At 38.0% G+C, this 26,382-nt stretch overlaps 1 protein-coding gene, 1 long non-coding RNA gene and 1 pseudogene across 19 annotated transcripts in view; 1 reads left to right on the top strand and 2 right to left on the bottom strand.

The window, feature by feature from the left end:
* The window catches only part of PPP1R9A (protein phosphatase 1 regulatory subunit 9A), a 386,892-nt gene that overhangs the window by 5,300 nt on the left and 355,210 nt on the right, over positions 1-26,382 (bottom strand). For 8 of the 18 annotated variants that reach the window (XM_017956944.3, XM_017956945.3, XM_009203380.4 and 5 more), the window contains 7 exons: positions 19,650-19,807; positions 18,856-19,153; positions 14,357-14,444; positions 14,181-14,258; positions 3,718-4,030; positions 1,727-1,846; positions 902-925 (listed from right to left, as the gene is read on the bottom strand). In XM_017956944.3, coding sequence (XP_017812433.3) covers positions 902-925; positions 1,727-1,846; positions 3,718-4,030; positions 14,181-14,258; positions 14,357-14,444; positions 18,856-19,153; positions 19,650-19,807 — 1,079 coding nt within the window. The remainder of the gene's footprint in view (positions 1-901; positions 926-1,726; positions 1,847-3,717; positions 4,031-14,180; positions 14,259-14,356; positions 14,445-18,855; positions 19,154-19,649; positions 19,808-26,382) is intronic. The other 10 variants (XM_017956947.3, XM_003896318.5, XM_009203384.4 and 7 more) reach the window with 7 other exon arrangements.
* On the bottom strand, positions 11,385-11,479 carry LOC116274819 (annotated as a pseudogene).
* On the top strand, positions 20,150-23,201 carry LOC116274511. The gene is made up of 3 exons (XR_004183213.1): positions 20,150-20,241; positions 20,336-20,471; positions 23,122-23,201. It is a non-coding gene; the product is annotated as an uncharacterized LOC116274511 (long non-coding RNA).

Genomic DNA, 26,382 nt, shown 5'->3' with positions numbered 1-26,382 from the left:
GGTAGGGCAGATAATATCCATAATTACTTTTAAGAAATGAGGAAACGGTTGGGCGCGGTGGCTCACATCTGTAATCCCAGCACTCTGGGAGGCTGAAGTGGGTGGATCACTTGAGGCCAGAAGTTCGAGACCAGCCTGGCCAACATGTCGAAACCCCCTCTCTACTAAAAATACAAAAATTAGCTGGGTGTAGTGGCACATGCCTGTAATCCCAGTTATTCAAGAGGCTGAGGCAGGAGAATCGCTTGAACCTGGGAGGCGGAGGTTGCAGTGAACCAAGATTGTGCCACTGCACTCTAGCCTGGGCAACAGAGTGAGTCTGTCTTTAAAAAAAAAAAAAAAAGAAATGAGGAAACTGAGGCTGAGGAAGTCTATGTGATCTGTTCAAGATCACACAGTTAGTAAGTGGTAGAGCTCAACAGTTAGGAGTTTATTCCAAATTTCTGGCTCTGTCCACTGCAGAATATTCCTTTTAATAGTGCAAAAGGACAGGTTGGTTCCTAGACCCACTAAGCTGAGAGGAGATGAAGGTGATGATAGGTCTTGGAGGAAAGACAGGAGTCACCTTGGTGACCCATAAAGGGAACACAGAAGAAGGGATGCGGTAAGCTGAGATGAAGGCAAAGAGGAGGAAAAAGAATGGACCATGTCAATGTAATGGTGATGGAAGATAAATCAAGGAACTCTGGAGGTGCAATGCGGAGATTCTCTTAACTTAGGAACATCTTTTAAACTAAGATATGACAAGGGCAGAGAGTAAAGCTATTTAACACAGGGAAACCCTTCACTACAGAGGAAGGTATTCTTGTATTGTCTCATTTTTCAGCCATCTCCAAAGAAAGAAAAAGCACATTCAAACAATAGCACACAAGCCATCACACACAGCCCACTGATAGCTCACCTCGTCATCTATCATATCCAGGCTCTGAGCGAGGGAGCGATAAAAGAATCAAGACGAAAAGTGTTACAGAAACAGGAGACACAACATACATAGTACATAGTTTTAATAAAACGAAAATTGCACCAAACTTGAAGAATACGGGCAGAAAAGCTTACGAGAAAAAAAAAAGTTTTATGAATCAAAAATCATGTTACAAAGAAATAGTAAGAACAAACATTTAGAGCAAAAATATCTTTATTTACGGTGCTTTCTGTCCTCCCCCCATTTTTCAAGGAACTAAATCACTAACCTCACTTCCTGACTCTCTCGCGCACATTTATCTCCTGATAATTTGTAGTAATACTAATTTTGACCCTTGCTTCTAAATAAATGGTTCTCATGCTATTTTCCCTCTTTATCAAAACTATCTCTGTCTACTGCAATGATTCTCAATCAGAGACCTCAACCTAGTCAGAGAAAGTATCAGAATCTTGGAGTGAGGGTGGTTGTAGGAGGAGGCAAGGAATAAAAAGGAAGGGGTAATTCGTAAACTTCGATGTGATTTCTGAGCTGTTCCCCCATGTTTAACTCTGCACTGCCCAGCCTCCCCATCCTGTGTGTTTACATATACATGTAAAAGGGGCCCCTGGAAAGCTTAAGAACAAGATTTTGCTTTTATGTTGAGAAAGGGAGGGAGAGAAATCCTGAAGACTTCATAATTAAATATAAACCACAGTCTTGATGATTTCTATGCAAGATCTACTCTAAAAACATTTTCCTGGTGATGGTTCATGGGTAAAATGTCACATTTGACAAAGCAGTTCTGTCACAGTGCCATGAAAGTACCTCATCTGATGACAGTGCTAAGGACTGAGAGAGCCCTGGTGTTTTAGGTTCTGCTCCTAAGCCGCTGAGGTCTGCTGAACTGGTACTGCTGGGACTGAAGTCATCATTGAAGGTAAAATTCTGTAAAAATAAATGAAGCTCAGTGTTACATGAGTGCAGTGAGTGAGCAAGAGGTAGGTGTTTCTGCAAGTTCTAAAAAGGCTCTTTTAAACCATCTTAGCAGAAATTAATGTATGATTTGGTGATGACCTTTAACGGGACAGCGGTTGAGAATGCTGCACCTTGTGCAGTTGAGGGAATTCTGGGTGCTTTCTTCATGTGATGAAAGGATAGATGTTTTAGAGAAATGATTCTTCAATCTCTCTTCAAGGGTACAGAATTCATTATCCTCTGCAACTGCTCAGAGGAATAATATTAATAAGCCTATCTTCTTTGACCCTAATCGTGATGAGTAACAGTGTAAGTAAAAATACAAGATGGTGTGGAGAGGCTGAGTTATTAGGAACAGATGGCAATTCATATTAGAAAGGTAGCTAGAGCACCCCCTGGGAAGGATCGCTTATTGTTGGCTGTGATAAATACTATGAGAAATGGCAGATCCTCTCCTGGATGTACCCTTCAAGATGATGAGTTCTGGGGGAGGTCACAGTCTGACAATACCCTAGTAGTTACATGCTGAAATACAACTCTCTCACAGCACCAGCAGAGCATCAAGGAGGCTGCCACACAGCACAGACACAGGTTTCCAAATAATCACCTGGGGGTGGGGAAGGTGGGAGTGTATAAAGCTTCCCCAGAACTTCATTAAAATGTTCAGTGGATATGAAAATCAAACAACAATGACTACGTAGCTGCACTTGTAAAAACATTTTTAACCAAATCTGGAGTCTCTACAGTGCAAGATAATGGTGGAATTCTTTGAATAGCATTTAGATGCCTCAGTTCCAATACTGAAAATGTTTCAAGACCAAAGTGATGTGCTGCTGTCAAAACTTCCTTTGCTAGTAACTCTAAAATGGCTGGATTTCCAGGAACTCTAAGCACTTGACCAACACCATCTTGTTTCTATTCCATTTCCTTAGGAATTGGACTGTTAGTTTTCCACTAGGTTCCTTTATATTGGGTTTAGTTGGTTATCAAAAATAAATACCATGCCAGAGGCTGGAGACTTCAGTACCGAACAAACTCCAAAGTTTGCTAAAACTTCAGAAAAGAAGTCTAGGTTAGAGCATACCGAGCTAGGCCAGCAGAACATTTAAGCAGCAGGACATTTAACATGAACATTACCATTTGGTACCCCAGTCAAAACCCTTTGAGCTGTTGAAAAGATTTAAATTGAAATTGAAAAGAATTAAATTCAAGTAACATTAACCACATGTTTCGGTTTGAGAAAGAAAAGCGAACACAGATAAAAGGAGACCAAACAACGTGTGAAAGTTAGCCACCATATGTGTTTCAACAAAATGTTAGATAAGGTTTGCAGTGTCATGCTGGAAATAATCATCATGCATTTAAAAACGAGTAACACCCATGCATATATTTCCTAATTCTGTTAAAGAACTTTGGTGACAGAATTATACAGCAGTTGTTCAACATAGAAGTTTGATATTAAAAGAGGAAATAAGTAAGGGTGCTATGTCAGCATTGGTTTGTTTTAAAGAGTTTCACTTAGATGTACTGAGCACATATTCAGTCTCAAATTTATTTGCTTTTCAGTAAATCTTGAAGCACAGTGAAATAGTTTAGTAATGAAATTTAAAGTAGAATACTGGGTAAACAGATACATCACTCTGTTCTATGATTCAAATGCATCCTTCCCAGCATGGCTTAACTGTCAAACTGAGATTAAATAGCAATATGTGAAAAGATAGGCAAATCAAAGAGTAACGTACAATCTAGAATGAAACAGTATTAAAGAAGGTGATGGTTAAATGAGGCTTTCTTTTCCCCACACAAGAAATACCATGCATTGTTTATTGCAGTGTTATTACATTGGTTTCTTGGATCCAGACTACAGACATAAGTTGAGAATGCCTTCCAAAGATTGAAGAAGAGGAGGGATTTGGGTTTCTCTTGTTTGCTTTTGTAATCCATGTGTTTTCTACCTTAGACCCCTTTTTATCTGAAATTAGAGTCTCAGGAGAAGGCTGAAGGGAACTTGTAGGTGCAGGCAGGTTCCTGAAGGAATAGGATCCTTTCCGGCTGTCATTAAACCATGAAAAAGGCATGCAAGGGGAACGAGTGGAGGTCTGAGCTGTTGAACGTGGCTTGGGTGTCCAGTTTTCCAGTCTGCCTCTGAAGATCCTGTTTTGTGAAAAGAATGGGTGTGTTAGATAAGAAAGGGCAGATAAAAGACTTACTGAACCAAAGGACTCTGAATATAGTTTGAAGTAAGAATTTGAGACACTGTTCTACTCAACAGAGTAAAAATTTTGCACTTTTGAATACGACACTAATCTTAATAGTTATCTTTTTGCCTCTAAATGGATTCTGTGACAACGATCAACATTTTCATATTGTTATTGCCATGGTGAATTTTTATAAAATGTGCCTAGTAAGTGTATGTGGATGAATTATAATCAGGGAGGGGCACAGTCTTTCAGGAACTGCTATTAGGTTAATCACCACAGCATTTCCTTTATCTGGGTGACATGCCTCACAGCTAGGGACATTAGCTCATAAGCAGTATTCTTTCCTGTCTTCCACTGGACTTGTGTTCCCAAGGGTCTGAGACTTAAGAAAATGATATATTTAAATGATTTAGAAATTTCAGGGTTCATAATGCTTTAGGTAGAATACACAGTTTATTGGTTTTTCACCAGAATCTTAGTGCCTTTTCGCAGGAGGAGTAGGAGATCTGAAGTCCTCATCTCCCACTTGGAGGGCCAGGGTTCACCACCTCCTAAGTACATGGTCTCAGGCCTTCTCTTGGCCTTTAGTTCTCCATCTGTAAAAGGTGGATATTTTTATGTATCTCATTGTGTTTGTTAAGAATTAAATGAGACAATATGTGAAAGTGCTTCAAAAACTGTCAAAGGTCTATGTTTACTGTTTAACATTTAAAGGATTCAAAGGCATTTGAGGAACACAGTTTGAAAACAGATTTTTTTGTCTTAATGTAGGTTCTTTCGTATCTGTAATTATCTTTTGGTTAAGAGAAAAAAATAACTATCAGAAACCAAAGTAGGAATGGGCAGCAGTTTATGTGCATCTTGGAAGAGGTCAGCCTTGCCATTTAATGGAATGCCTATTATTTGATAGCTGCTGATATCACGACAAAACAGATTCCCTTTCAATTAAAAGTGCCTGAACACCACAGCCAGACAACTTCTGTCCCACCACATGTACTGAATTTCAGTCTTCTTACATCTCATTTCAAATATATTTTGAAATGTATTTCCAGTTTATATAAATAGTATAACACCTAACAATTCCCATTTATTTCCAAGTATTATTGTGAGAATCAAATGGGACATGAATGTAAAAGCATCTTGTAAACTGTAAAGCAAGGTAAAAATGTAAAGGGATTATAAGACTGATAACTAAAGAGAATGAAGAAGTCAGTGAGGTTCTGATAAAATATTGAGATCAGCATGCTGGGCGAACCAGATGTCATCCTACACATGGTCTACACTCTAGGTGAGGCACTCCAAAAATATGAATCTGGATGATTATATAGGAGAGGGAAAGCTGTTCCCTCTGCAGCCTCTGGGGAGGGTGGAGGCAGAAATCTGATCTCCTTAGTGTAAATTCAACTTGGGAAGGATCTTGGGCTCTGACCCTTTGGGATGTAAACATGTGTCTCTAGGGAAAGATATGACCAGTGGCTCCACCTTCACAACTCTGGGAATGTCTCCATGTAGCTGGTCTCATCCCCCTCTTCCACTCAGCCTCCTTAAATGTCACCACATCACCTCTGCCGAGGTAAACCTCTCTGGAGTTCTCACTATCTACGCACTCACAATTCAACTTCTGTTTCCTCTTTTTTTTTTTTTTTTTTTTTTGAGACAGGGTCTCGCTCTGTCACCCAGGCTAGAGTGCAATGGCACAATCAAGGCTCCCTGCAGCCTCAACCTCCTGGGCTCAAGCAATCTTCACACCTCAGCTTCCAGAGTAGCTAGGACTTACAGGTATGCACCATCGTGCCTGGCTAACTTTTTTATTTTTTGTAGAGATAGGGGTTTATTATGCTATTGAACTCCTGCCTTGGCCTCCCAAAGTGCTAGGATTACAGGTGTGAATCACCACACTCGGCCTCATAATTTATTTTCCGAGGCTTGTTTTTTTAGCTTAGATTCCACATTCTAGTAAAAATGCCTAGAAAGCTCTAGCTGTGCAGAAACATACAAATATTTTCTCTGCAGTCCCATACTCTTATAATTGGGTATCTCTGAGGGAGAACTGGACCTGATGATCATTATCCCCTCTGGTTATAGATTTCTGAATCAAGAGAATTTTTAAGAGTTTCATCCACAATTGCAATGAAGTATAGTAGTGCTTAAATATATGGATGTTGTTTTAAAGTTTATAAATAGGCCATGATTAATGACAGCATGACAATCTTGTCCTACTCCCAGTGTACAGCCTTTGTAACAATGTTTTTAGAACAATCACTATTATCTTTAAAAACAAATAGGGAGAAAATAAGAATTGTTTTCTACTTGTGGTCAATCTGTTGCTTTATTTGAAAAGGACTTTCGGTAGTCCACATCCTGTCCAAGCAACATTTGAAAAAAAATCTGAAGGTCACATCTAATTAAACTCTTTCACAACAACATTTTCACTGTCAGAAAAATATTCAAGACTAATAAGTCCACATGGACCCGTGTACCCAGCACTGAGGAGGGTCTTGAGGCCATGTGGTTCTTACATGTGTGGTGAAGGAGATCATGGAAGCTGGGCCTCTGGGGATACCCAGAGGCTTTCTTTCCCCAGCTTTGCACACCAAGTTAATAGACAGGAAGGAGGAAGAGCCAGGAAGAAGGCAATGAGAGGCCACTTCTGAGAAGACACCTATGTCTCCACAGTGGCAAACCACCAGATTCATGGATATTTTGAAGAATATTTTTCAGTTTCCCACGAGGCTTGGCTGTGTCCCTGCTGAAGCTGTATCCTGTATCTCTCATTCCTCTGTGTATATCTGTGATTTCAAAACTCCATGAACTGATATAATCCCTGGGTACTTGCAAGTATCCTTAAAGAACTGAACAGTGAGTGGTATGCTTTCATTTCTTGGACCTAGAGAACATTTATTTGAAAAAGGAAATTTTTACTTTAAAATTACAGATCTATCAGTTTAGCAGACACACTTTCTAAAATAAATGTCGATTTCCTTCTGAATAAATTGAACTCTTGGGCCCACGATAGAATCAGAAAGGGTTTGGGAGCAGTTATTCTATGTTGATCATTCTTATAGTCTATTTCACTTTGTGGGAGAAATCCATTAGGAATAACACAAAATCCTTCTTTCCTTATTTGTTTCCTCCCTTTCTCCTTCCTTTCTTCCTTCCTTCCTTCCTTCCTTCCGTCCGTCCGTCCGTCCCTCCCTCCTTCCCTCCTTCCTTTTCTTTCCTTTTCACCTTCCTTTCTCCCCAAAATCGCGATCGGCAGAAACGAACTCTTGATGAATCTGACAATAATTTTTCCAGAGGATCTAAATAGGTAAATAGTCTATATTCCCTTCACCTTCTTTTTTAGCTGTAATTTAATGGCTTGCTATCATTTTTGGAAAAAAGAGAATCATAAGTCACTTCTAGGAACTGGGAGAAAGAATGACTTCAAATTCAGAGTTCATAATCCAAATATACCATTTCAGGGGTAGCTGTTTCCTGGCATTTAAATGGTTTATGTAATATCTCTTACAAGTAATGAACTCATTTACATATATTTTGAATCCAGTGTATCCTGGGACTGGCACCCCAAAATTAAATTGCCAGCTAAACATTCCAAGGTGATCTTTGTTGTTGTTACTTTAACTTTGAATACAGGTGTGTGAAGTATTCAGCATCTAACTGGATGTCATCAAAATATCATTACGAGTTCAGAAACTGCCAGAAGAGATGAAGTATAACAGAAATATAGAATTTAAGGCAGGAGTAAAGGAAGTTAATTGATGAAAGTTAGCTGCAACCAGAGGAAGAGTTGCAGACTTGTGTTTACCTAAATCAAATGATGCAATTCTATAAGGTTCTAATATCCACCAAGGAGTTTGAGGTTGTAAAGCGAGCCTCATCTAAATGGGATCCAGAGACCCTAATCGATAACAGCTGTGAGAAACATGTCCATCTACAGTTCAGGGCCAACCCCTGGCCCCTACTCAGACATATCCTGCTCCCAGATCCTAAGTTCTGATATAAATTTCTAATCAATAAATAACAGTCCATCTGAGATGGTCACTGTAGTGTTCAACCTTGAATCATTTGAGATGGTGAAACTATTCCCTTAGTAAGTCTTCCCCATACTAGAAAGGTTTAAAATGAAATAGAAGAGGATCACATAGATAAAATCCACACTATCAAAATGGAAATGCTAAGTTTAAGAATAACAGATACATTGCTTAGGTGTTTAAGAAAATTTGTATGAATAGAAATCTGAAAGAGAAATGTGTCCACTGATTCTATCTTAAAATGCTAAACTCATTTTAATGATCTAAACTCATTTTAAATTTGAGTTTTTAAGACACAAATATATTAAGCACTTTGATAACTATACTGGGATGTTTAGAGTCACTATAGTTAAATATTAACTTATTAGATTTTCAAGAGATTTTTTTAAGTATGGAAAAGTGTTTGCCTGTCAAGAATGTAAGTTTGTCAGGGTTCAGGCATTTGAAATACTGTACTTAAAAAGAAAACTGAATATTAAATTGATAAATGCAGTTAAAAATCGGCCAGATACTTATGGGGAATAAGTCCAATCTACTAGGGCTAAGCTGACATTACTCAAAGGTCTCCATGAAAATGACTACATTCACTGGGCCAGGCTTAGGCAGAGATGAGGTGTTTTTTAACTCACACACATGTGCTCATCTCCATCAATTCTTCTAAAAGGTGTGTTTCCAGCCAGCTCAGATGATTCTTAAGCAGGGGTTTTGCTCTTACTCAGCAACAGAGCAAAGCGGACCCTCCAGGTACTTGTCATAGGATATAATTTCAAACTCACTGTCATGCCATGATTTATCTAAAGCCTCTTTGAGAGAAATAGCTTATGAAGGACTGCCTGAAGTATAATTCATATAACCCATTCATTCTTCAAGATATAACAAAAGTCATCCTTGGATGAACAAGACTGCCAGCCAAATATACAACAAGAATATTGTTTTGTATCCTTCCCATCAAACCTGTTTTAAAGATAAACAATGAAAACAATAGCCATTTTTATTTAAGGATTTGAAATGTACTTAAATGTGACCATTTTAATCCTCCTAATAACATGAAGAGGTGTGTCTACGTCTCCATTTTACAGATGAGAAAACCGAGGTACAGAAAGTTAAGTAACCTGTCCAAGAAGTAAGTGGCAGAGTTGGGATTTCAACCCAGGCTTTTAACCACATTGACATTGTGTTTTTGGCTTTGACTGGAAAGTCACTGTTACACTTACTATGAAGATGTTATTGAAGATGTTGCATTTTAAGTGAGTTTTTAATCTAACTTTTCCCTATTCAATTTATTTTTTAATATATTATATTGTTGTAGCATATGTACTTTTGTATGTAAACAAATTATTTTGGAATAACGAATATAATACAAATAAGTAAGAAAATAATAAATGAATATGTGCTCACTCACAGACCAACTGAATAATGGGGTAGAAATTAAAGGAAGATTTGTCTTTCATGGAATCCTACAGATCAACATTATCCAAAAGAAATATAAATGAACCACATTGTAAACTAGAATTTTCTAGTAGCCACATGAAAAAAAAGAAGTAAAATAATTTTAACAATAATACATTTCATTTACCCTCCAAACCCAAAATATTTTTTGACATGTAATCAATATTATACAATTATTAATAAGATATTTTATGTTGTTTTTGTTCATACTAAGTCTTTTGAGTCCAGCATTCCTTATTCTCCTACACATATCCCAATATAGACTAGCCTTTTCTGACTAGAGGCAACCATACTGGACAGTGTATGCAGAGGTGAATGGGAAGTCAGAGCCATGCAGTGTTAGCCCAATCCACTTATATTTTGGTAGGAAACCAACATTCCAGGAATTTGGAGACTTGCCTAATGGAAAAGTAAGGACTACTACCTTGGATTCCAGCTCAGTGTTTTTTCTGTTGTTCACACTTTCTACATGAATGCAAATTCATTTCCATAGAAGAGTGCCATCTCTTTTCTTATCATTTTCTCAACATACTATCACCTAGCCCCATCTGAGACACACACATCTCACAGAGTTTTCCATTCAGTGACTATACTGGAAACTTATCTACAGAGCTCCAAAGTAGACATCAGTGGCTACTTACTCCAGAATGTAGAATAGGATTTTATTTTATCCTTTGGTATATATTTTAAGGGGTGAACAAGCTGCGACAACTAAATGTTTCCTGCTTTCGTTATCTGCTATGCTGTCTGTTTAAAATCAGAATGTTGGTTGGGTGTGGTGGCTCGTGCCTATAATCCTAGCACTTTGGGAAGCTGAGATGGAAGAACTGCTTGAGCCCAGGAGTTCAACAACAGCTTGGGCAACATAGCAAGACCCCACCTCTACAATTTTTCTTTTTTCAAGCTGGACATGGTGGCAAACACCTGTAGTCCCAGCTACTCAGAAGGCTGAGCTGCAAGGATCACTTGAGCCCAGAAGGTCAAGGCTACAATGAGCTGTGATTGTGCCACGGTACTCCAGCCTGGGCAACAGAGTGAGACACTGTCTCCCAAAAAAAAAAAAAAAAAAAAAAAAAAAGACAATGCCACTGAGCACATATTTGAAAAGGGATGGAACCAAATCATATTTCTTTGTTGGGTTTATTTGTTTATTATTATTAGCCTCATCCATTTTCTCTAGTTGTATCATGTCGCGCATGTATCTGAGTCATTATGTATCCACAGGAACACAAAAAGGTAAACTCTTTATAGAGAGGAAAAAACTAAAATCAAGACCAAACAGCGAAAGCCTTGCCTCTTTAAAATCTAACAGCCACAGGTTATAGCTGACCAATCATCTTTTCAGAATCTTAGCCTAATAAGAATTGGATGAAATGCCTCTAAAAGGTAACATTACTCAGCCCAAGCATCCTTCCCTCCTTTTTCTGAGGAAGTCTCCCAGGGGTGGTGAGTGTATTCCCAGTTGCCCCCCCAACAATCGTAGTGCGACCCTGCAGCTGATGGTGCTCACAGCGCACCAACTTTCAGGGTCCTGAGAATCCAACTCAATTGGATTAAGCTCCTCCTGGGCAGCAATTCTGTTCTTCTTGGGATAGGTTTTATAAGGTTCTGCACCCATTATCAATCTAGACAGAAGAATATAGGCTGTCAATAGATTTTATTAGTGTTAACCAATTACTATGACAGCTCAAAATTTTTTTTTCTTGCAAGAGAAAAGTGTCCTTCGTCTTCCCTTGTTCTTCTATTTCAATTAGATGAATTCCTTTCCATCCTGCCAAAATTCTACTATAATTACAAATAATTATAAAACTATGATTTTATTTTTTTTGGATATGCCAATGTCATAACAAGGTTTGAGGGAGGCCGTCTCACACATGCTTGTGAACACCCAATCATCACGCTTATGAACTACAAAAGATCAAAATCATGATTCTAATTAGAAACTAGTTTGTAGTGTGGGTATGAGTACAGTAATTTCTGACTGCTGAAGCAGGGGGACTCCAGAGTTTTAAAAATACAGCGGTAGTTACGCAGCCAATCTAGAAGTCTAGATGTGGGTTCAAAGTGGACATCAGCCGTGGTGAAGCAGTGTGCTGATGGCCACCTGCCCTTGACAAGCTGTGGTTTTGCCTACAGTGAGGTGAGCAGGCACTCACCAACACGATCAAGATTGACTTGACTTTCATTTGTGATTTATACAAGGAGGTGATCATCTCTGGCTACTATGGCAAAATTCCATCAAACACCCTTCCCCTTCCTGGCTGCAGGTGCTTACATCCCTCTCAGGTGTTGTCTCAAAGATGAGAGGGAGTGACTATCTTCAAAGCCCAGAGACTAAAGGAAGGACAGTGTCATTTTCAGTATCTGAGTTTCTCTCCCATCGTGTATTTAGGCATCTCTTTCTCCCTTAAATGATTTCATTATTTGTTTTTTTCCTGAGTATGTTTGATTTTTTTTTCTATTCTTTTTTTTTTTTTTTTTTTTGAGACGGAGTCTCGCTCTGTCGCCCAGACTGGAGTGCAGTGGTCGGATCTCAGCTCACTGCAAGCTCCACCTCCTGGGTTTACGCCATTCTCCTGCCTCAGCCTCCGGAGTAGCTGGGACTACAGGCGCTCACCACCTCGCCTGGCTAGTTTTTTGTATTTTTTAGTAGAGATGGGGTTTCACCGTGTTAGCCAGGATGGTCTCGATCTCCTGACCTCGTGATCCGCCCGTCTCGGCCTCCCAAAGTGCTGGGATTACAGGCTTGAGCCACCGCGCCCGGCCTTTTTTTTCTATTCTTAATTTTAACACACAAGGTAGACCATTCTCACTCCTGAACCACACAAAATTAAACTGCTTTCGAGTTGCATATAGCCTCAGATTTACCTTTATTTTCCTGAGATTTTTGTCCTCTTTATGAGAGCATTCTACCCTTTTCCAATGTACAGTATAAAGGAAAGCCACACTAACAAAAATAATTAATTTGGGAATTCTCTCTCCTCATCTCCAACCCATTATGTTCCTTTAATGCTCCTTTAATTCCAAGAAGGTACAATTTCTCACCAATGTATATGTCAGAAAAGAGAAAAAAAAGTAAATAGCAGTAGACAACCTATGAAGTGAAGAAGTGGTCCCTGCATGATTTAAAGTCTTTTATTCTTAGTGTTTCTTCCTTAGTCTGATATTGAGATTATTTCCAAATTCATAAAGAAATTTAAGCATCATTAGATGCATAAGTAACTGAAGGTGGCATAGTATGTTGGGAAAACATCTATACAAGAAGAGCAAGCCCCAGGTCAACATTAACTACCTGCTGCATAACCCTGGGCAAATCAATTAAATTCTATGAAGGTGAAGTTCTTCATCAATAGAGTATGGTATTATCTACTCTCCTAGTCTTTTTTTTTTGAGACAGAGTCTCGCTCTATCGCCCAGGCTGGAGTACGGTGGTGTAATCCTGGCTCACTAAAACCTCCGCCTCCTGGGTTCAAGCAATTCTCCTGCCTCAGCCTCCCAAGTAGCTGGAATTACAGGCGTGTGCTACCACACCTGGCTAATTTTTGTATTTTTGGTAGAGATGGCGTTTTGCCATGTTGGCCAGGCTGGTCTCAAACTCCTGACCTCAGGTGATCTACCCGCCTTGGCCTCCCAAACTGCTGGGATTACAGGCGTGAGCCACCCAGCCCAGGCATCCTCCCAGTCTTATGAGGATCAAATTAAGTGATAAACGTAAAACCACTTTGTAACTTGCGAATAATAATAAGGTAATAGTAATAGCAATAGCAGCAAATTGTTAACTTTATTATTCTTGAATACATGCCTAGTATCATTTTAAATGTTTTACATGAAAACTCCAAATCCTTACACTGACCTTAGGTAAAAGGTACTGTTATTACTCTCATTTTACATGAGGAAATGAAGGCACAGAGGGTAACTCACTTGTCCAGGACTTAAAAGTTGTAAGTGGGAGAGCCATGATTCAAACCTAGGCAGTTGCACTTCAGAGCTTGATGCTTTACTGACTCCCTATACAAACCTCAGCTTAAAATTATATAATCTCAGGAAAAAAACTGGGAAAATTTGGCAACATCCTGTTCGAAGCTCACTCTCTATGGGAAGGTCTTTACTGAAGAGTAAGCATAGTTGATAGTGCCCACAAAATCAATTAAACAGCCAAGTCCAGCAAAAGATGGTGGTCACTCCTACATACATGTGGACAAGACAATCTTGAATGTCTACAAGATACTTAAATGCAAAATGATTATCCTTTTAGACTTAACACAATGCACTAGCCTAGTGGGTAGCCAGGCAAAAAATCAGAAGTGTCATAAAATATATTTGATATGTCTGAAGTTATCACAAAGATATATTTGTGCTGAATTTAGATAAAAACTTATCGAAATGGTTCATGCGGCCATAATTCTGCAATTAAGAACCAATGGATATGCCCAAGGCTAGATAGAGGCTATAACTGGAGTAAGACCAATATAAACTAATTGTGCAATTTTTCTTCCATCTCAATTCTTGGCATGTCACTTCAGCTCAAATATACTGACCACTGATTTTGGTTAACAATGGAAGAGGGAGCCAGAAAGTTTAATTATAGAAATACATGTGTTCTTAATCACACAGCCGTACCTGCTACCTGCAGAAAACCTACTGGCTTCTTTTTCTTTCCATTTCTTTCCCCTGTTGGAATTCCTTCGCAAAGGCGCCCTATAATGACAGCATACAGTCAGAAAGGGGAAGTTGAAATTTTCTCTTTCAATCCTCCTTTTACAGAGGGCTTTCTTTTTACATCACAAAGTGCTTACCCCAGATCCACAAACTTCTGCTTAATTTTTCCTCCTTGCACCGCCAACGAACTGGATGCCCTTAGTGATTTGGGATCTTTGGCATCATCTAGGATATACACATTTGTGAAAAAGATCAATTATTATTATTTTTAAAGTCACAATTCAAAAGTCAATGCATCTCTGAATCTAAGGACTTTGCCTAAATTCCTAATTGTAAAAGAATTAATGGATGCGTTATCATACGACCTAGGAGACACAGTTACATCGAGGAACTCTCAGTTAAGCAGGGGAGGTCCTATATAGGATAGAGGCTCAACATACATCACAAAGAGTTTTAGCTTCAACTGCATGGGAATGAACAAGGGAGAATAAATACTATCAAATCATCCTCAGCATCAAAGTAGGGACCAGCATGACTTTTGTTCCTTCTCTGGCTCCGAATTCTTGGCTTCAAGTGCCTGGGCTCTGTTCTCCATTCCTTTCTTGCCTTGGGGTTGCAGTGCCTTCTAACAGGAAACTAGCCCACTTCTCCCATATCTCCAAAGCCCAGTGCAGAATATCAACTCTGAGAGTCTGGGAGATTTAGAGGGAAAGTCAGAATCAAAGTTTTCTTCTCTGGGCTCTCCTTTGCTAATGCCCTGTGGCCAGTCCTGGGACAGAGGAGGGGAGGACATGGGGGAGACTTCTTAAGCAGGGGCTCAGCTATAAGACATTTATATCTTTGAAAGAGCCTTCTTAATAGTTAGGTTAGAGCACAACTTGGCTGGTTCCCCTTAATGTGGAAGATGCCAAAATCTCCTCAGTGTTCAGAGCAGATTGATCTTTGCTTCTTTGAGAGTTTTGCTAGGACTCTCAAAGGTAGCAGCTGCTGGGGAATGGGGACCCTCAAAATGATACCAAAAGCGAATAGGAAGACAGGCCTTGCAAATGGAGTTCAATGTCAACGTGGGAACCAATTCCACTGGTGGCACTTGTTCTATCTCAGAGTAGACAACTCATACGGCTCTACCCAAACTACCCAGCAGAGGATACTGATCAGCATCATGTTTCAGCATATCCAATTAGCTCAGGAGATTAACAAATGCTGTTTTAAATTTGATGTTTTTTATGTGTGAAACTCTTCCTCCCTAATTCTCTGTTGGTGTCTGTTTTTCTGTCTCTTATCTTTTAAAATGTTTTTTAAATTTCTAGGAACTTTTTAGTATGGAATGCAAAGAATGGCCCTCTTAAAAAAGGTGTTCAATTGAACTTTGCAGGTTAGTGTTGCTCATGATTTTTGTTTACTTCAAGAGAAATTTCTAAACACACATCGACATACACCTTTAAAAAACATGAAGTACACACACAGTTCATGGATAGGAATCTAGTTCAAAGCTCTCAAGCAGCACAGGGCACTGACAAATACTCCGCGTGTTTTTAGCAATGAGCTTTTCATATTTTTAGTTAATGATACTCAGATTACAATAAGCAACTCACTGAAATGTACATAATGAAATACAAGGGTCAGAAATATGTCTGTGTCAAAAATCTACTTCAAGCCTCAAATATTTATTATGCATATTTACATCATTACTCTTTGGGTAACTGAATTGTCACAGATGTGACACAATCACATAAAAAAATTCACAGACATAGACATGGCACAAACACCTTCTAAGGTGATTTTATTAATGGTTTTTTTTTTTTTTTAAAAGCAAGATTTAAATTTTCTTAATAGAAGCTGAAAAAAAGAAAGTGCCAAATTCTTCCAGATCAATCCTAAAGCAACTTTTAATGGCTAGGAGTATGCAAGTTAAAAGAAGACTGCCTAATTATTTTCTGAATTAGAGGTTGCTGGGAGATGTTATAATGAGTGGTGAGAAGACCAGCTGAGGCAATGTACACGAAAACACTCTGTAACCTATGAGTGTTGCAGCTATTTGGACATCTCACGACTAAAAGCCTGATTCTGCCTATCACAGAGCCTGGTGCTAGGCAACCTCACATCTTTATCTCACACATTTGCCAAAGTGTGTTCCCAGGAACACTGAAATGAATGCTTCCATAAAGTTGAAGAGGTTAAGAATAAGGAATAATGTACTTTCCCATTCTAAATTGATCAAATCCATCTTTAATGCACACTAAGAACTTGTAGTCTGCATAAAATCCAACATGAGATTGGTATGATTTCAGGAAAAAAGAAACATACATTTTTGTTTATTTAGCTCTATGTAAGGCTTGTGTTAGGCTTTTAAAAATCTCTCCAATACGACCTTTGTGACCAACTGTACATCTGAGCCCCCAGATTGGGTGCCTCAACTTTAAGCTGTGGCAACCTGGTTTTCATTTTCAAATAATAAATGATCTCCTGATTGCTAAATCCTAAGGTCTTTTACTGGACTGCATCTCCTTAATCTCACTGTAATAAGATACTTTAGTATCTCTTCCTTTATAATGGGGACTCCCAAATCTCCCTGGCAGCCCTGACCTCTCTCTTGTGCTCATGACCTCTTCTGTTAAAAAAATGAGTTAATCCTATTTCCATCATGTTCCTGATTTCCTATTTTCTGTTAATGACAAGACCATATGTTCTGAAGCGTGAAGCCATGATAGTTTTGCCTCACTTTCTTCCCTGTTACCTAGTCAATGTATGTCTCAAGGGTCCTTGTATCATTCTTTCCTGTCATTGTCTACTGCTCCTCTTTGGAGGGCACCACCTCACATGGTCTACTAACTCAGCTTCTCCATACCTGGTGGTGCCTTTTCCTTTTTATTCCTCTGCTCAACCTTCTTGTGGTTTCCTAGTAATATGGTAAGTTATCTAAGATATTTAAATTCTAAAGCTATATACTTAATCTACCTGCTCACTTTTGTGTGTAACCACTCTACCCTGCATAAGCAAACTGCTTCAGCCAGGTTGGAATAGCCTCGTTCCTTTAAATCACATTTTATGTGCCTGACTCTGTTAATGACATCACTTTACCTTGTATTTCCTCCTTACCTATGCTTTTTTTCTTAAGTGCTTTGATGGTTATTCTAATTGCACTTCCTTTTGTTTACCAACCTCAGCTGGATGCAACCTCTCTCTCTTCTGAGCATTGACGTAATTGTACTCTATTTACACTTGCAGAGGCCCAATACCTTTAATCAGAAATAAATCTTGTAAAGCTTTAAAAAAGCCAGTTTCTATTTACTAGGACATCAATTCAATGAATATTTTTGAAGACATTTTCTGGGTCAAATAATGTGTTACTAACCACACAAAAAATTAGAACAATAATCTCTAGCAATTGTGAATAGAAAATTGATAGTGTTCAATTTACTCTATTTAAACTTGACTGAACAAAGGCCCAGTGCTATGTAAGCCTCGGGACCAAAACTCTAGTATTAGGTTGCTTATAGAATAGGAATGAGGAAAATATTTTCATGCCTTCTACTGGCATATAACCTGTTTTACAAATCTCTAGAAAAAAATCTTTTACTTCCTCTAATTCGATATTCAGTTAGATGCTTATCATTTAGCCAGTTATAATGGAACTTTTCCATCCCAATTTCCACTGATGTCCTTCAGATATGAAAAAAAAAAAATGACTTGTAAATGTGGTACTGACACAATTCAGGAAAAGGCCAACTCCTGTTAGGGTAACCAGAGTCTTATCCTCAAGCCTGCAATCAAATATAGCTGTAATGTAATCATCTTTGTGGTAACTTGATAGACCAAAAGTAATGATATATTAAAATACTTTTTAAAAATTCTAGATAAATGGCAATCAATGATTAAGCCATTTTCAGAGTCTATCCAGTTATGTTGAGTATAAGAAAATATACTTCTAGACCAGGCATCAGGAAGCTTTCTTTACCTGTTAGGGGCCAGAGAGTAAAATATTTTAGGTTTGTGAGATACACAGTCTCTGTCACAAACACTCAACTCTGCTACTGTAGCATGAAAGTAGATAGTATGTAAGTAAAAAAGTGTGACTGTACTCCCATAAGACTTCATTTACAAATGTAGGTGGAGACTGCATTTGATTATCCCTCTTCTAGAAGATCTGCACTGGTTACTGGAAAGGTATATTAGCAATTCATCCAAGAACATTATTATCAATTATATGCCTGTGTCACTTTGATCTTCCTCTTTTTTTTTTTTTCCTATATGACTATGTTAGTATTTACTGAAACTCTGGGCTGCTATTCTACAAAATCGCTCTATATTTTTTCTATATGACTCTGTAGTGTTTTTTTCTTTATGACTATGTTAGTGTTTGTTGAAACTCTGGGCTGCCCCACTCCCCTGAAGAACTCCCTTGAGTAGTAAACTTATAGAGAGCTGAAGAGATAAAAATATTGAACCAAGTAGGAAAAGATTAAACTAAAGTAAAATACATGGAGGAGTTGTTTCTCTTATTCTATAATGTAAAAAGAAAGTAATATTAACTATCAGCTATGAGAAGACAAATAACTTATGATTATGAGAAAAAGTCATTTTTATACTGTACAAGATGAGGTGTTATGAAGTCAGAAAAAAAAATTAACAATACCTTTTTCTTGTAATATTTTCTTGTTGCTGGTTTGGTGGTGGCAAGGAGATTCTTCCATATCATGATCAGACTTTGAAGTAGAAAAGAGTGAAGTGTCTCCCCACATAGAGGAGAGAGGCCCCACTTCTGGGTCCAGTGGTTCTTCTTGAAATTCAGCTATGTGGTCAGACGAGAAGGGCACATTGCTATCCACTGGGGTGAGGGGTGGAACACCAGAATCTGATTCTGGAGAAGTTCTCAAACCCTTAGGTGGAAGTAATTTGGTAATATGCATGTGGTTATAGAAACTGTTTGATGGCTGTTGGTATAAGAGATTATAAGGAAGGTTATGCCACTGAGTATCAGTTCTATGCAATACTTACTTTGAAATAAGACCAATCTTTTATTAGTGAATCCCCATGGAACCAGTTTTTGTTGCTTTACAGATGAGAATGCATAGTTCATAACAATCACCATATTAACATCGTCACTAATACATATACCTAAGACCTACAGAAACAATTACTTGTACATTCATTATTTCCCATTAAGTAAAGCCAACAGCTGAATATCAAAAGCACCATCATGAAATATGACAATATGGATAATGCTCTTGGTTAGTTCACTGAATGAATAGGCAAAGTATTTTGCATTACAACAATTTAAAGAATTCAGGAGACAAAGATGTGAACTATTCTAGCTGCTTCCAACTAGGACATAGACTCTGGTCGTAGAAAAATCATAATCTTCAATAAGCTGTAGGAACAATGATACACTCCAACAGTACAAATCAGAAAACGGTCAAGGGTGCTCACCTTTCTCTCTAGACTGTCCTCCCCATCTGTGGAACTAACACTATCATACAGTCTTGTCCTAGAGGGCCTCTGGCGTCTGTTCTTCACAGAGAGCTGGGCTCGAGTTTTCAGTGCTTTGGAATCCAGGCGCTCTGTCTCTGGGACTGCTTCATTCAAGTCTAAGAATATTGAAAGATAATCAGTGAGAGAAACCTTTGGAGGGAACTGATGAAGAGAGCACAGACACTGATAAAATCTCAAGATAACCAGTAACATCAGGTAAGGATCAGGTGACCACTGTGACAGCCTGCAACCAAGAAATAACCAAGAAATCAGTGGGACTTAGGAGGAATATACAAAGTCAAAGGAAGAAACCAACACTAAAGATGATGAAGGCAGCATAAAAATCTAACCTCCGAAGAGCATACCACCTTCCTGCAACATAATTATAAAAATCACTAATTTGTATTTATTATTTATGTGTATGCATGTTGGGGAGTTAGATGACCAAAGATGTAAGAGGAAGGTATATCAAAAGTTGAGAGATCTTAGAAACCAAGGACAAAAAAACCTACAAAAGTCAGGTTTCCAGTTCAACTACAGGCAACAGAAGGTAACTATCATAAATTTACTGTAGCAAAATTTACTAGTAGTCTTCAGGTACTATATCATTCTCATTTTAATACATATTTTTCCATCCCAAACAGTTCCTGAAAGTCTACCATGTTCCTTTTTGAACTCTGTAGAAAGACCAGTGAGGAATTTACCTCATCAGCAAATTTATGGTAGCTGGGGAAATAAAACAAAGTCTGGCTACACAAATGAAGAAACAGTTAAAAAACTGTGAGTACTTAGTCTACTAGTATTGTGGATGGAGTAAGATAAACATTTCCTTTTCTTTCATTAACATCTAACTTTGTATTACAAGTTATTTGTATGTGCCTCTGACTCATCTCTCTGAATACCTTCTCTCCCTACCAGAAATGACACTGATTTTCGAAGGGTAAATATTTAAGTCTTTAAATAAAAAGGCTAAAAGAAAAAGAGAAGAAAAAAGAGAGTAAAGTGGGACACAAAGAAAATGAACTGTTAACAGTAAAGGCCACAGAGAGAATCCAATTAGTCCTCTTTAGCCTGGTTCTTACCATCTTTAATTTTGCTAGCCAAATTTTAAGTTAGGACCCCAAAGTTAACATTCTAAAGGAAAGGTACCCATGAATATACCAGGATATCGGTGATGGAAAAGTACTCTCTAGTGGAATTTATTTGAAATGCTGCTACTCCTTTCATTTGCATATTAAATCACTCCTTAGAAATAAAGGAGTTTGATCATTAATCCCATTTTGCAGTAATTACCTAAAGTCATGTTCAAGGAATAATTGAGTGCAAATAACTGAGTTGCAGAAAATTATGTACCTGTATTAACAGAATAAACAATTTCTTATACTATTATTAGCTCAGGCAATTCCTTTTTACACCATTATTCTAGACGTGCTCTACATATACTATATTACAAAACCAAAGCAAGGAAGTACCTCAGTTTGTGCCTCTTGTCTATGAAACTTAGTACTTAGGATATGGCTTTAATAAACAAAATTAACTACATTTTGCCCAGGAGATAAATCTATTGAATGACAATATTTAGAGGTTTTGACTTTTCATTTCCTATACCTGAATGAAGAATGAATACTCGAAAATTCAGACCATTCAGGTACTTATAAAGAACAACTAAATATTTTCTAATTAGCAGTCTCTTTACTTTTTACATGTCAGGGGAGAAAAAATAATTCCTTGATCACTTTAATTTCCTCCTTACGATAAAATCTGTATTTGTAGCTGCCCATTAAGAGTTCATTAGTTGTGATAATTGGGAGAGAGTCAACCTCATAAGCTCTTGTTTACATATAAAATGTGGAACACCACATAGATTAAAGCTATAATATAATTAGAAACACTGTATGTAGTACATGCACTTTTTATGCCTTATCTAGCTCATATTTGGATTGTATGCTCTATAATACAAATCATACCATATACTCTATCTCATTTGTTCCTTACAACAACCTCATGAGATACCAATCAAGTATTCTTTTTCTCTCCTGAAGCTCACAGAACTTGAGTAGCATGCCCTCATTTACACAACTAATTAATGCGCTACCATGCTTACTCTAGTGTCTTGATTTCCAGGCTACTAGGCTATCCACTATGATTTAGCTAGTGTTGATAAAGGTCCCATCGCAAGATTTTAATGCCATTAGAGTTTGGTGTTTTGGGCTATAAAATCATGTATGACATGACTAGTCTAGGAAAGTAGTTTCTCCAATAGGCTACATCTAAAATATTATAATTAATCTTCCATATATGTTAGACAACATGAAAAATAAAAAGGATGACATGTTGAAAAGTACAGAATAAATTACTTTCTGGATGATTTTTTATTTTGGTCTCATTGGTTTAGTAACAGCTTTGGCTATTCAGTGACAAAAAGACCTAAGGAAGAATCTCACTCTACTTTTGTAAACATGGTTCCTTTTGCAGTGGTAGAATGCTGGCCCTGAGGACCTGGTATGGGACCCAATCAATAGGTACTCCATCAATGGGAGTTGAACAAATATAAGTGAGAGAAAAATCAGAACTACTTACTAGCAGGTTTTAATAGTGCAGAAAATTTACTCTAGGACTCCTGGCTCTATTACTATTCAGTAATTTGCCTGGTGCTTCCGTCAGACAACCCCAAAATGGCAATCTGGTGTATCTGCTTTAACATTAGCTGAGTAGGTGCAAACTGCTTGAACACACACATAAAATTATACCTATTAAACATGCCGTTAGCTGGAATCTAAAAAGTTGTGCCTTATATCCAAGTGGCCAACAACACATTGTATGCAGTTAACAATTTTTAAAGGTCTGAAAGCAAATATCAGAGAGCTACTTTATTGAAGTGATTCATGGATTACAAATCAGTAATTTATATTCCATCCTAAAATTAATGTTTTAAAAGAGCCAGAAACATAAGATGGAGTTGGAAACTTTCGCCTTAATAGCATTTACACCAGAAGGAAGCTGGAAGGAATGCTGTCCACAAGAAGCACCTACCAAAAACACTGCATGTAATATGTCCCCCTTAATAATATTAGAGGACATGTGTGTACACAGAAGGAAAATGCGTACAAGATTTATGCTGCTGGGTAACTAGAAGGGTGACTGACCATCATATGCTATCTTTTTCCATCATGTAATACAAAAATCCTAATATTGCAACTCAAAACAACCTTGGGATTCTGGTCCCAGCTTATTTCTCATATAAGAAAACTGAGGCTCAAAGAAGGTCAATTTGTGTATTAACTTGCACCACACAGTTAATCTGTGACAGAGACTGAATAGAGCTCAGACTTCAGAAGCCTATTCTTCTTCTGGAAGGTCAATCTCAAGTCTGGAAGTAAACTTCACATTCTTCTGCCTTCTTTCAATCCTCTTTTTGGTCTTACTTTAGGTTCCCAACAAAAGTACACGTCAAGGGCCAGCTTTGCAAACTTGCAGAAGCATGTAGCATCAGAGGGCCAACACTGAGGGATTTTTTTTGGCTTTACATATATCCAATAATAAAATTCTTACAAAGAAAAATAGATGTCAGTTTTGTGGATGGCAGTGTGGCAGGGGAATCCAACTGGCTCAGTGTTTCTAAGTTATGTGCTGCTAGATGTAAAGGCTTAGGTGGCCATGTTCTCTCATTGTCATTCATTCTCTGCAGATATTTTAGTCTATAATATCACACTGCTTTTATAAGCCTAAGACCTCAGTCCTTTCTTTTCCACTTTTCTCCAGTGTGCCTTGTTCTGCTGTCCATAAGGGTCTGCGGAAAATTTCCCCATCCTCTTCTGCTTTCTTATCTTCTATTTTTTTCAGACCCTCCAGTCTCTGAAATAGCCTACCTCTGACTCAATGCAGCTAGAAATACAAAACGGGAGAAGACTCAGGTGAATCAATAAATACAGAAAGATAAATACACAGAAGATATGAAGTGAATAATGACAGAGGAGTTTTGAGTGAGAGAGACTCCACCTCTATACATGCATTTTAAGACTATTTTCAATACTGCTCCAAATTAGATCCTTTAAAAGAATTTAATGGATTTGATGATTTTAGCAGCTGTTATGAAAAATGCTCTATGAAATTAGGACGTTATACATCATATTACACAGAGACCAGTTCCCTACAGTAATGCTGTGAGTCATAACAGTTTTTTTCACTAGATTGACGTTATTTTTGACGTAAATGGAATGCTGCCCACAGATCAGATACAGGCAGCAAGGGAACTAGGGGAATGGAGCAGCATAACAATGGGGTCTGCTTCGCACAGTTACGTGCTCTAACCCACTCAGAAACAACCATACCTCATGCCGTCACACTGCCTCGCCTGTGCTATTACCAGCAGAGGTGCTGAGCATCATGAGGCACTCGGTGGCATTTTAAAACTTGAATAGTATCTGCATATCATTTGTAGCCACTGCAAGTTCATAAAAGGTGGGCATGCTGGGGTTTGGATTAATAGATAATTGCCTTCAGGAGGTAAGTTTATGTATCTCAGAGAGGCAATGTGAAACAGTTACCATGAGAGTAGACTTGGAGTTTTTCCTTGAATAGAATTCAGAACAAGCGGCTGTCCCATTAAATTGGGCAATTTGTCTAACCTCTGTCCCTCATGATCCTCAATTGCAAAACAGTCATGATAACAAAACATAATAACTGTATTGCTATGAGGATTATATATGCATTAATAGATATAAAAGTGCTTAGAAGAGTGCTCAATAAATATCTTTATAAAGAGATTAGCAAGATGTTAAGTGGGTAAAGCAAGTTGCAGAACAACATGTACACTCATTTAAAATATTTAGAAAACATTAACACAAAATACATTTTCTAGTGGTAAACATATGCATATAGTTGCATAGAAAAACTGGAAAGAGGCCGGGTGCGGTGGCTCATGCCTGTAATCCCAGCAGTTCGGGAAGCTGAGGTGGGCAGATCACGAGGTCAGGAGTTCAACAACGTGGTGAAACCCTGTCTCTACTAAAAATACAAAAATTAGCTGGGTATGATGGCACGTGCCTATAATCCCAGCTACTCAGGAGGCTGAGACAGGAGAATCGCTTGAACTCAGGAGGCAGAGGTTGCAGTGAGATGAGATCAGGCCACTGCACTCCAGCCTGGGCGACAGAGCAAGACTCTGTCTCAAAAAAACAACAACAACAACAACAAAAAACAAACAAAAAAACCTCCGAAAAACTGGAAAGATATACTTCCTACTGATATAGTGGTTACTTACAAAGAAGGTATTAGATTAGGGGATGTTGGTCAAAGGACACTTTAATCTTATTCATAATGTTAAAAATTTGGTATTATATTTTGTATTATGTAATTGTTTACATTTATGTATTACTTGTGCAGTTAAAATTAATAAAAACAGAGAAAAACATATATTTAGTATATTTTCTCTTAAAGGCATCTTAATTCTATTCTAATCTAATTAGACCTGGTGTCCTAGGACTCAGTATCTCTACATGTTGATATGAGCCCAGGGAACTGTCAAAATCTGCATGACTATCATTCTTCCCCATGAGAGAAGGCTGCTCTTTCATTACATCTGTGGTGATTGTCTGCCTGACTTGCTACCTTACTAACTGCCAGATGATTTTGGCCTAAGGTCTATGGCTTAGCTTTTAGTCATTACTTCATTTTAGTATTGCATGGGGAAGATGTACTGAATTAGACACAGTTATGGAGGAAGTGTGTCTTTCAACAGTTCCAGAACAAGCAGAAGATTATTGCTATTTTCTAATCTTCTAACTAGGTCTGAACTTACTGTTGTATGAGCTATACATTTAATTTGCTAATCGTTGAAAGAATATTAAGAAATTCCTTTTTTAGTTTTGGTCAATACATGCAATCTCAAAACTATCTGTATAGCCTTTGAAACATAAGTTGGTTATTTGTTAGTGTAGTACTTCTCTGGTGCAATCTGATATCTAATATACTCTTCTTCAGTTTATGATCAGCCTACACTACTGTTCTCAGTGGGCGGAGAGGTTTAAATTCTGTTATCCATATCTCAGAAACAACTCTTCAGTAATACCACTAAGCTACATGGAAAGGCAGTGACTACTAGTCAGAAAAAACTATAGGAAATGTCCTAACTGCTACCAAGTATCATTTGAAACACTTGTAAGAGTTGCTTGATTCTAGACTATGAAAGAATGTGGAATTTAGATTTAGACCACAGGGAAAGGCATTTACGTATCTCAGGGTTCTTTCAGTGTCAGATGTCTTTAGATTCTGATAGAAAAGAGATCTGCATAACCTAAAAGCCAGAGAAATAGAAAAATCTAATCAAATGACCAACTGGTTGGGGACTCCAGGCATCTATGAGTAGAACTATGACATCATGTGGATAAGTTGGGTCATGGGAGGTAGGATATGTGAATGTCCTTTTCTTGACACTGACGTTGTAGTGTCTTTGACATGGCAACAATAAATGAGATTCTGTGTTTTCACTCAGGGTTGCCTACAAGAATCTAATCAGTTTCTCAATCAAAATCTGTGGATATTAGGTAACCCCAACCATGCTAAGTAGGCACCCTCCCATTACATATTGTGATACAATAGCATCCTTGATTAGTACAGGAAGAATTCAGATTGTACTCCTCTTAAAGAAAGTAAACTCAGTTACCTGAGATGATAGTTATTTCCCTAAAAA

The sequence above is a fragment of the Papio anubis genome, chromosome 4, assembly GCF_008728515.1.
Source record: "Papio anubis isolate 15944 chromosome 4, Panubis1.0, whole genome shotgun sequence".
NCBI lineage: Eukaryota > Metazoa > Chordata > Mammalia > Primates > Cercopithecidae > Papio > Papio anubis.
The sequence above is the reverse complement of the archived record's forward strand: the minus strand, read 5'-3'. Positions and strand labels throughout refer to the sequence as shown.